At 38.2% G+C, this 12360-nt stretch overlaps 1 protein-coding gene across 5 annotated transcripts in view; it reads left to right on the top strand.

The window, feature by feature from the left end:
- UNC5C (unc-5 netrin receptor C) overlaps positions 1 to 12360 on the top strand; it is a 370394-nt gene that overhangs the window by 63531 nt on the left and 294503 nt on the right. For 3 of the 5 annotated variants that reach the window (XM_060779209.2, XM_060779212.2, XM_060779208.2), the window contains exon 2: positions 11849 to 11908. The exons of the other annotated variants lie outside the window; for them this stretch is intronic. In XM_060779209.2, coding sequence (XP_060635192.2) covers positions 11849 to 11908 — 60 coding nt within the window. The remainder of the gene's footprint in view (positions 1 to 11848; positions 11909 to 12360) is intronic. 5 annotated transcript variants of the gene reach the window in all.

The raw sequence follows: 12360 nt of genomic DNA, 5'->3' as shown, positions 1-12360 counted from the left end.
ACTTAAATGAACAGTGTGTGTGTGTGTGTTTTCCTTCCTAAAGGAAAAAAGCTAAGCCTGATATATTAGTAGCCAACACAAGAGAACAAAAACAAAATAAACTAATAATCTACTAAAGTCCAGTGAATAGGGAAATAGAGGAATTGCAGGTTTATTGTGGGGTGAGTTATAAACTATTTCTATAATTTTATTATAAAAATATAATTAAAATGTATTATTATATATTATTATATATAATAGATATTATAATATATTAGCTGTCATTTGATGTAACTTCATTTTCCTGGTTAATATTGAAGAAGAAGAAGGCAAGAAAGAGAAGTATTCTGAAAAAAATACCAGTGTCTGTCTCCTAGCTGGTAAGATTGACGGAACAATGACATGGAGATAGCAGTTGGCAGAGTAATATATTCTTCAGATACAACAACAACAGCGTAGACTGGAAAAAATCAACTTATATCCCCATACCAAAAAAGGGAAATGCGAAAGACTGCTCAAACTTCCATACAGTGGCCCTTATTTCTCATGCCAGTAAGGTAATGCTCAAGATCCTGCAAGGAAGACTCCAGCAATACATGGAGCGAGAGTTGCCAGATGTTCAAGCTGGGTTTAGAAAAGGCAGAGGAACGAGAGACCAGATTGCCAATATCCGCTGGATAATGGAGAAAGGCAAGGAGTTTCAGAAAAACATCTATTTCTGCTCCATTGACTATCCTAAAGCCTTTGACTGTGTGGATCATAATAAATTGTGGCAAGTTCTTGGTGGGATGGGCATACCAAGCCACCTTGTCTCTCTCCTGAGGAATCTGTACAAGGACCAAGTAGCAACAGTAAGAACTGACCACGGAACAACAGACTGGTTCAAGATTGGGAAAGGCATACGGCAAGGCTGCATACTCTCACCCAACCTTTTTAACTTGTATGCAGAACACATCATGCGATGTGCGGGGCTTGATGAATGCAAAGCTGGGGTGAAAATTGCTGGAAGAAACATTAACAACCTCAGATATGCAGATGACACCACTCTGATGGCCAAAAGCGAGGAGGAGCTGAGGAGCCTTCAAATCAAGGTGAAAGAAGAAAGCGCAAAAGCTGGGTTGCAGCTAAACATAAAAAAAAAAAACCAAGATTATGGCAACAAGAATGATTGACAACTGGAAAATAGAGGGAGAAAATGTGGAGGCCATGACAGACTTTGTATTTCTAGGCACAAAGATTACTGCAGATGCAGACTGTGGCCAGGAAATCAGAAGACACTTACTTCTTGGGAGGAGAGCAATGTCCAGTCTCGATAAAATAGTAAAGACCAGAGACATCAGACTGGCAACAAAGATCCGCCTAGTCAAAGCCATGGTATTCTCTGTAGTAACCTACGGATGTGAGAGCTGGACCTTAGGGAAGGCTGAGCGAAGGAAGATAGATGCTTTTGAACTGTGGTGTTGGAGGAAAGTTCTGAGAGTGCCTTGGACTGCGAGAAGATCCAACCAGTCCATCCTCCAGGAAATAAAACCCGACTGCTCATTGGAGGGAAGGATACTAGAGACAAAGTTGAAGTACTTTGGCCACATCATGAGGAGACAGCAAAGCCTAGAGAAGACAATTATGCTGGGGAAAGTAGAAGGCAAAAGGAAGAGGGGCCGACCAAGGGCAAGATGGATGGATGGCATCCTTGAAGTGACTGGACTGACCTTGAAGGAGCTGGGGGTGGTGACGGCCGACAGGGAGCTCTGGCGTGGGCTGGTCCATGAGGTCATGAAGAGTCGGAGACGACTAAACGAATGAACAACAAGAAGATAGCATAAACATAAAGACTTAGAATATATTCTTTCCTCTTAGAACATTTCCATTGTTTGACCTTCATTACTACTTAACAAAGTAATAGCAGCTGCAGCAACATTGAAAAAGAGGTGAGATTTCAGGCAAGATCCAAAATACTCTCACATTTAATTACATTGTCTTATTTTATGAATTTGTCACTTTGCTTTTTAACAAGTGCTGTCAAATACAGTGAAATTTTCATGCTCCATATTCTCTTAACTCATCATAAATAATTTGCAATTTTGATACTTTTTTTCTGCCCCTCCTACTTCTGCAATGGTTCAAAGTGTCATGCTTGTGCTATATAAATAGCATTTATGTTTGTTTGAATTTTTATTCTTTCCAAGAACAATTGGGATAAAAGACACCCATATAAATTGTTGTATTTCAATATCTGCTGGTGTGAAAATGAAGAGAAAGGTTTTCCCTTTGGGGGAAAACACAATTTTTAAAAAAACACCAGGAGATTGGTAAATGAACAGGCTTTGCCAACCCAGATTCCAAAAGGAAGATGTAGCAAGAAGGTTCCCAAGAGCAATTCCTAAGGTGTACACTCAAAGTGATGTTATTTATTTAAGGATTTAGGTAATGCGTAGAGTATATTTAGAAACACTTCTGCCTGCAGATGGACAGGCAGAGAGATCAATCTGCTTTTACTTTTCAATATACTGTAGTCCTTGCCCTTGTGACAGACCAATATTATTTTGAAGGACTACCAGACAGAGAAGCATCATCATATCAAACTTCTTGGTTATTCAAAAAGCTTTATAGCTTTTCCTTCACATTAACATAATGATCACAACACAGTTAAACAAATAAAATATCTGATAAAAGAAGAAAGTATATAAAAGCTCTAAATTTCAGAAATAAAATAAGAAAGAGTCTAGCAGTAATGACACAGTGTTATATTTCTGCAGACCATGACATTATTGATATCCTACAGTGGTGCACAAGCTCTCAAATCTATAAATTAGTGACTTTTAAAATTAAAATGGAGACTGCTGAGATAAATGCAGTGTTTCATAAACAGAATTATTTTTGTCTCCCACTTTTTCCTTCAGTTTTCCCACTACACCACAGCAGATTTTGAGCAGAGGTGCTATGAGTTGAAAATGGCAGAGCTAATCTGTCGTTTGGATGGAAATTGTTCCATTAGTGGGAGGCCACCAGATTTTCAAATAAAATCAAGCTCACTAACAAATCACAGTGTAACTAAACACACTTTTTTTTAACTGAGCTTCATTATCCAGTGTAATGATGCTCAGTGTAAAAGAGGATACTGATCTTTCTTCCAGGAAGAAACTCTATTGATTCCATAACCAGCTGAACACAATTCAGAAATTCTAAAGCTGTGAAAAGAAGTGAAGACAGATAATACATTATCTGTCATTGCTATTTTCATGGAGGAGACACCTTTTGAGGAGGAGGGTTTCATTAATCATGAAGGCTCTTCATGGTTTCAGGAATACTAAAAAAAAAAAAAATCAACATTTCTGACTGCAGGTAAAACCTTCACAGATGAAAGACACTTTCCTCTCCAAAAAATTATCCTCTGTGTGTGGAGGGCAGAAGTGATGGATGTACTGAATGTAATGGAAGGAAGATGTAGTGGAAGGAAGTAGTCTTTGGGCAAGTGTTGGTTCAATTTGTTAGATTGGTTTGATCATAATTGATTGTATGAGTTCTTACATTGGTTTGGATAATTCTGTTTTTCTGATTTATATTGTGGTTGTCATGATTATTGCTATTAGTCATGATGGGCAAAGTAGCTAAATCTGTATTGCAGGCTGAGGCTGGTGAACACCCCCACACACCTTTAAGCTATGCTTCATTAGGCTTGAACTCATGGGTTGGATAGGACTCATAGGTGGGATAGGAAATAAATTTTGGAATCAACCTTCCTCACTGAGAACTGACAGGTGACATGAAAGATCCCTATCCATCATATTAGTGTGGATCTGGAGGCAGTGCTTGCATCTTCAATTCCCTCATCCAGTCCTCAGTGATTCTAGTGGTTTATTCAAGCATATTACCTATAACATTACATTCTCCCCTGTTGGTTTCCAACTTTGTAGATTCTGTTACATTCTAATTAATAAAATGTGGCTCTGAATAAATCATTTTTTATGTCATGTCTCTTATTTGCTTCTCAGGGTACCATGATAAAAGTGTAATCAAAAGCCAGAAAAAAGCATCATGACTACTTGAAGTAAATCTCTCTAAATCAGTGGTTCCCAACCCATGGGTCACATCCCACTGGTGTGCTGCAAGACCTAAAATAAGATCCACAGCTCTAGATTATTAAATATAGTTTTCTGTGGGCGAGCAGCTGGTGACTAGAGCTGATGTGATCAATGCAATTTTCTGAACCAGCACCCCAAATAACCAAAACAAATCCAAAGTTGACCAAAAACCAATTCATAAACCTTTTAGTACTAATGTTGGAGAGTGGTCCCTGGTCAAAAAAAGGTTGGGAACCACTGCTCTAAATGGATAATAGTTTCATTTCACCATTCTTGAGTTTTCACACTTGTGATCATTTAATCCTCCCATAAACACACCTGGCTCTTACTTTATCTATTTTGTTTTGACACAAAGACCGTTATATACTCCACAATCTTTTTCCTTAATTTCCTAATTATTGGAAAATATACCTCTGCCACCTTTAAATCTCTGTCATTACCCCCAAACTTCTATTTCTTTATCTGTTATATCTTAAAGAAAATCCATCTTAGGTGTTATTAAATTGATTTTTCTGATGAGTGATAAATTGGACTTTTTTAGTTGTCTCCCATTTTAAAACACAAACACACATAGACTTCTGTGCCACAATGGTTACAAGTCAGCAATACTCCGTATAAAAATAGCTGAGCAAACTTGAAGCCTGTCGTCTAGATAAAGTGTAACCTCAATGCCTTGAATAACAACATATTTTCTAAGCATTTGTATTCCTTGCTTCTTCCAACAAACCTATATTCATATTTGTCTTTTGTCCTGCTGCCATGCAAGGCCAATGCCTTCAAAGACCATTTTTCTCCCGTGACATAAGAAATGACATTTCTGTCTGTATCTGTTTTAAACCATTAAGGAATACTCATTTCCCTCTATAGCCTTCTTTAGACCCTCAAACACTCTCTATTTCACTCTGAAGCTTTAAGCTTTTGTAGTTTACTACCCTCTGTGCAACAGAAACAAGAGGCTTGCATCCCATCAAAGTAGCTATATTTATTTCTGCTCATTTCAATTCTGCTGCATCCCATCCAGATACAGATTTTTATTTTTAAATCTCAAGTCAGACTGTTTTGGTAAAAGTATTCATAGTATAAAACATGGGTGGACAACACGTGGCCCTCTAAATTATTTTAGACCCACATTATTCACCATCGCTGCCCAACTCTTTCTGGAGGATTGTATGGTTGCTACCGATGGGGAAGTAGAATTGAGGAGGAGGAAATAAATGCTAGTGTTTCCTTTAAGACAAGGAGTGGTTTTCCCCAAACATACTTGGTGGCAGATTAGAATGATATTTGACCTGGTAATCTTTCTGCCCACGTGAACTCAGCAGGATTTCAACAGCATAGACTTGGTTGTCTAATAATCATATTTGTAATGAGCCATATTATCGGCAGAATATATACTATTCATTATTCATTAGTCAACTGCATTATTAAATGAGTCAAGTAGATGCCATAAAGCTGTGATGTCTGGCCCAGATATGTCATCAACAATGCAACAATTGTGTTCTCTTCAAAGTATTTGATCCCTCCATGCACTAAAGATGCGAGTGATATCAATAATTTCACTCTCTCTACTTAAATGTGGGCTTAGTTTTGCTAAAATCATATTCGCCATTTTCATAATGAGATGGGAAATTATATTCAGCTTTACATTACAATTTAAATGCCCACATTAGTTATGATAAACAATTTGATGCATTTCCTACTGAAAAAATAATTGTAAAATTATTGTTTTTCTTGTTATTTGTCATCAAGTTGACTTTGACTTATGGTGACTCCATGAATTAGAGATATCTTAAATCCCTGGCTATCAACAGCCCTGATCATCTTGCGAACTCTTTTCTGATATCTAACATAATATTACAGCATACATATCTTTCAGTTATCTTAACCTAAATGCTTCATTATCACCTAAAACTTAACATGGCAAAAACAAAACTAATTATTTTTCCTTAAAAACAATATGTATTCTCCATCATTGTTAATCACATTACCATTACCCCATGAAAGAAATGTGTAGCTGTGGATTAAAAAAAAACTCTTAGTGAAAACTGTAATGCGCTCTACGTGGGGCTGCCCTTGAAAACGGGCAGCCCCACGTAGCCCCAGCTCCATTGGCTGCCATTCATTTTCTGGTCCCAATTCAATAAATAAATAAACAAACATAATAATAATAATTAATGTGAGTGTGTGCTGTGTTGTTATGTACATGTAACATCATAATAACATCTCTGTGTTCCCGAAGATGTCTGATCTAGTGACACACAAGTCTTGCTGCATCTCCTTTAGATTACTGTTAGATGCTCTGTATGGAGCTGTGTCTAAGGAATGTTCAGATACTTCAGTTGGTCCAAAGAAATGCAGTCAAACTGTCAGCTGTTGATTCATCTATATTGTAGACTTAATGCAGTTTGACACCACTTTAATTGCCATGACTCAGTGCTATGGAATCATGAGTGTTGTAGTTTGTTGGAAGCACCAGCACTCTTTGTGAGAGAGGGCTAAAAACTTTATGAATCCATCTTGAACTCCTTACAGGAAGGTACATTACAAACAAAAACAGACAAATAATATTTTGATGTGCTTTATTTTAAAAGGGAGCAGAGCTGGATAGATTATAAGTGCAGGTCTTGAAAAACAGAAACAGGCGTCAGTGTTACAGATTTGTTCACATGGGTCTGGATGTTTATCTGAGGCCACAGGTTGTACTACAGACATTTCTATCAGCAGTAGAGGGCCTTATGAGAATATGTCTCAAAAATAATAAGAATAATGACAAAAAAGAGGTAAGAGGATATTCATCACCCTAAGAACCTTTTCAAAGGCAGTGTCAGCCTTGTAATTCAAAACAGCTTCAGAGCGGAATGCCTGAAAGAAGGATTGCAAACAGAGGTATGCAATAGTGAGTGTTTCTGGTGGTCTCTGTCTGGCTCACTTTTCTTCCTGTCACTCTGATGCACAGTTTACAGATTGTCTCCAACTGTGTCCACTCACCACCTGACAGACCCGATTCCCCTTACCTTCTCTTGTCCCCCAACATAGGAAATGCAGATGGGAGTGAATAAATATAAGGAGTGCATATGAGATGAAAGGAAGTCTCATAGTGTGAGAAGTTCTCTCATGAAATGCATGGTAGAACCCCATAAGAAGCATGTATGTGACCACTGAAAACAAAATAATTTTAATTCAAGGGGATATTTTTAAAACCTCTACCAGTTAATGGTTGTCCTGCCTACTAAGAGATTATATATAGGAGGTATGGGCAAACCCAGGCCCGGGGGCCAGATGTGGCCCCTTGGGCTTTTTTCTCAGGGCCTCCTCTCTCATCATCTTATCCTTCCTTACTCCTGCCATCCTTCTTTCTCCTTCCCTTCCACCCTTTCATCCTTCTTCTCTTTCCTTTCCTCTTTCCCTCCCTCACCTCCTTCTTTCTCCCCCCCTTCTTCCTTCCCTCTCTCTTTTCTCCTTCCTTCCCTTTTGTCTTTCCTTCTCTCTTTCCTTTATCCTTCCCTTCCTTCCCTCTTTCTCCCTTCCTTCTCTCTTCACTTCCTCCTTCCCTTTTGTCTTTCCTTCCCTCTTTCCTTCCTCCTTCCCTTCCACCCTTCCTTCCCTTTTTATCTTTCCTTCCTTCTTTCCCTCCTTCCTCCTTACCTCCCTCTTTCTTCTTCCATCCTTCCCTTCCACCCTTCCATCCTTCATTCCTTCCCTCTCTTCCTCTTTCTCCTTCCTTCCTTTCTTTTTGCCTTGCCTTCCTTCCCTCTTTCCTTTATCCTTCCCTCTCTCCCTTCCTTCCTTCCTTTCTTCCATCCATCCATTCATCCTTCTCTCCCTCCATTTTGTCTTTCCTTCCTTCTTTTTCCTTCTTCATTACCTCCTTCTTTCTCCTTCCATCCTTCCCTTCCACCCTTTCGTCCTTCCTTCTTTCCTCCTCTCCCTCTTTCTCCTTCCTTCCCTTTTGTCTTCCCTTCCTTCCTTCTTTCTCTTTTTCCTTCCTCCATCCTTTTCATCCTTCCTTCTTTCCCTTTTGTCTTTCCTTCCTTCTCTCTTTCCTTCCTCCTTCCCTCCCTCCCTCCCTTCCTCCCTTCCATCACCGGGCAGCCAGTCCTCCTAGCAGGGAGTGCTAGCATGCGCCCCCCTTAGTCAGAAGGTTTGCCCATGCCTGTTATATAGCATGCAGCTGATAGTTCAGCAGATTGGGCAGAAATTTGATGCTCTTTATTCTAAGAGAGTTTCAGAGCTGAACTTTAAGGATACAGCCTTTGTGGCATATGTCCTCCAAGTCCAGTTCTCCCCCTCCTTTCAGCAATGGAATTTTAATGGATCCTAGTTTGTATTGATCATTTGAGAACTAAGCTGTTTGTAAAGCTGATCTCCATAGGTGGGCATGAAATAAGAATATTCGGATGGGATTAGTCATGAACATAGTGATAAACAGAATAACATTGTCTGGAACAAGCATGTAACAGTGATCCACATCTATATCTGTGTGGATGTCTAAATCTGAATGCACAAAATTTTAGAAATTGTTGAAAGCTAGTGCCCTTAATATGGTTGATCTAATAAAAGACAAGCAGGCTATGTTCCTTCAGGGAAGGATTAAGATCAAACAACTGTCGTGTACTAGGATTGTATTTTGATGTAAAGAAATAGCTGGTAAACTAAATAAGCAACTTCCCATCTGGTTAAATGACAGCCTTAATTTGATTAAAGAACACTGTTCCATGTTTTTCTTCTAGCTATTCATTTGCTAGAAACATGCTGTTAATTCAAGGTCCAGCAGCAGTTAAATAACATAAAATAAAATGCCAACTTCAGTGAAAGGGCTTAATTATATCAAGCCGTTTTAGCTGTTGCAGTATAAATAATACCTAAACTATTATCCTAAAGACCAGCTCTTACTGCTTTTCGGATAACGTCCCTGGAGTGGAATCCAACAAACAGTATTATGGATCAAAAGGGATTTTAACTTCTGAAGCATTATAGTCGTAAGGTCAAACATGTTTTAACAATTTGATAATTACTCATTGAATTGCTATTATTTTTCCTGCCGTATCGAACTAACCCACTAATCATTCTCACTTGCCCCCTGAGTGGGATGGGTTGTATCCCCGAAGCAACTCTCACAAAGGAGCAAAATGGTGCGAGGTAGCAAGAATACCCCAGGGAAGCTGATTCATTAAGGTCCTATTCTTTCTAGAGCAGACAAACAGCACAACATACTTATAGCCTACCTCAGCTTTTATACTATTCATGCAGGCTAAAATTGATTGCTACAAATGACTTCCAATGCAAGAGAAAGATATTAAGAGGACATAGCCGATCCTTATTTTACAGTTGCTTTTGTAAAGAATTAAGTTCTATAAATAATACATTTTTTCATAAACAAATACCAACAATACAGGTTTTTTTTATTAAAAAAATAAAGCATCCTGAACAAAATGTGTGTCTAAGGACACTGATTAAAGCAGAAGCTTTACTAAGAAAAGGGCAATTGATGTGACATGGCTTCAAGATTGTTGGGTATGTGCTGTGGTGGCTTATTAGGAGGTATAGAAAAAATTACTCCTAGGTCTCATGTACAATAATAATATAATAAAATTGTATTTCTAACCCACCCTCTCTCCCTAGAGCAGTGGTGCTCAACCAGTGGGTCCCCAGATATTTTGGCTTTCAACTCCCATAAATCCTAACTGCTGGTAAACTGGCTGGGATTTCTGGGAGTTGTGGGCCAAAATACCTAGGGACCCACAGGTTGAGAACCACTGTACTAGAGGAACTCAGGACAGCTTACAGAAAACAAAAACAACAGTGGCAAACATTCAATGCCATAAATGCAGTTGCTTGTCTTTGGTTTAATGCAGTGGTTCTCAACCTGTGGGTCCCCAGATGTTTTGGCCTTCAACACCCAGAAATCCTAACAGCTGGTAAACTGCCTGGGATTTCTGGGAGTTGTAAACCAAAACACCAGGGGACCCACAGGTTGAGAACCACTGGTTTAATGGGTGGTAATACTGTTAGTGGATAATATACCTCGGAGATAGGAATTAGCCAAGTTGGTATTGGAAGAATTAAGTATCCAGGTAAGTAGATATCATTTGAAACTGCAACCATATGAAAGTTGTCTTTTGTGCCTAACTCATAACAGTGTTTCATTATGAAAAGTATCAAGATTTGCACTAAAAATATCCTCATTCAATTAGGAGCCTTTTCCAAGTATTCTGGCTTCTTTCATGTTTCACACTCAGATGCATAAAGGGATTCCATTGATAGATTGTACAGTAATATGAAAAGAATACATCTTACATTAGCTATGTGAGGATAGCCATTCAAGTGAACATTTTGAGGAGGGCCTGTCAAGCATCTGGTTTAGCTTTAAATAGTCCATGATTAACACCTTATTTATTCAAGCTGGAATAGAAGGAAACCTGACTGTAACTTATAATGTTGCAGCTGGTGTGCCCTAAGGGAAACACAAAAGAGTTCTTTTAAACATCACTTCCAAAGAATTTGATCATAGGCAACTTAAAAGTAAGCTCATGTGAAAAGTGGGCAATGACCTTTGCTTATAAAAAATTCAGTTATTAGTGCCACTAGATAATTACCTCCACTATGGGGAAAAAAGTTTATGACTTAGGAATCCAAGAGTAGCTCAGTGCCATTTGTACACCAGTACTGGGTTCAGCCTGATTCGGGGGCACCCACAACTGTTTTAAAATACATGTGTGTTATGTGGAGATAGATAAATATATATAATATTGTTGTTGTTTATTCGTTCAGTTGCTTTTGAGTCTTTGTGACCTCATGGACCAGCCCACACCAAAACTCCTTATTGGCCATCACCACCCCCAGTTCCTTCAGAGTCAAGCTAGTCACTTCAAGGATACCATCCATCCATCTTGCTCTTGGTTGGCCCCATTTCCTCTAATTGCTGATCTTATCATTTAGGTTTCATTTTCTCTTTAATCCTACAGTAGAGCCTCGCTTATCCAATCTTCACTTATCAAACAATCTGTATTATCCCACCCGGATCCACAGCTGTTTCAATACATTACGATGTTTTGGTGCTAAATTCGTAAATTCAGTAATTACTACATAAAGTTACTGTGTACTGAACTGCTTTTTCTGTCGATTTCTTGTAAAACATGATGTTTTGATGCTATATTTGTAAAATCAAAACATAATTTGATGTTTAATAGGCTTTTCCTTAATCCCTCTTTATTATTATTTTGCTTATCCAATGTTCTGCTTGCCTGTTTATGTTGGATAAGCGAGACTCTACTGTACTTATGAAGGAAGCAATCGTGGCATGGAACTATAGTAATGCAACAGTACCTGAAGTGGATGGTTCGGGGTTGGGGTGGATCCATAACATTTTGTTTTCTGAACCATTTCACTGATCTATGCCATGAAAATATTATAAAAAGTATTTAAGTGTACTTTGGGCAAGTTTGGATGTTACAGGTTCCTGGTTTATAACCGGAATTGGATTTTTGATCAGTTTTGATATATAACAGTTTGCTTCATAACTGATCTTATGCCACTAAGTCCAAAGTTGTGGTTAGATTAACAAAAACCAAATAATATTTCTCATTCTTTTTACCAGTGTATGCTTTAAGTAGATACCACATCATTCAATATTGGTTTAAAGTGCTCCTCCCACTCTAGGACTTCATAGTTAAGCAGATATTTAAAACCTGATCTCTCTGAGTCCTAACCTAAGACCCTGTTCCCTACACTCTTGTTAGATTCCCACAACAAGCCAAGTTATTTGGTATTTTACTCATTTTTTTCAGATGGGAAGGATTATGCTAGAGTGCTACCCTCTGAAGAATATGTTCGTATTGGTGATATATGTAAGTAATAATTGCATCAGAATTTCCAAATTTGGAGGCCACTTAAATGAACAAAAATTGAAGAATACACTCTCCTTTCTATTAGCTAAATGAATAATCTGTGTTAATGGGAGCCGAGATGATATATTATCTATATCTGTAGGTATTAGAAGTAGCCTCTCACGACAGTGATATTTGGCTTTATTAACGACATTTGAAAAGGTGATTAATATTATTTCACTAAAAGTTGGGGTTCTATTTCATATTACATTGTCCACATCCATGTATTACTCTTTTCCATAATTTAATTTCATCTTTATTTATGACTACCAGCCCTCAATCCAGTAAAAATGATGCTAAAATTTAGCATTAAGAGGGTAAATAGTCTCTTTTTAGAATAACACTCTCAAAAACAATGGTAGCATAATGGATCTGCGAGGCTTGATCAGTTAAACAGCCTGACATTGAGAAAA

This window comes from Anolis sagrei, chromosome 5 (assembly GCF_037176765.1).
Source record: "Anolis sagrei isolate rAnoSag1 chromosome 5, rAnoSag1.mat, whole genome shotgun sequence".
Taxonomy (NCBI): domain Eukaryota; kingdom Metazoa; phylum Chordata; class Lepidosauria; order Squamata; family Dactyloidae; genus Anolis; species Anolis sagrei.
The sequence above is the reverse complement of the archived record's forward strand: the minus strand, read 5'-3'. Positions and strand labels throughout refer to the sequence as shown.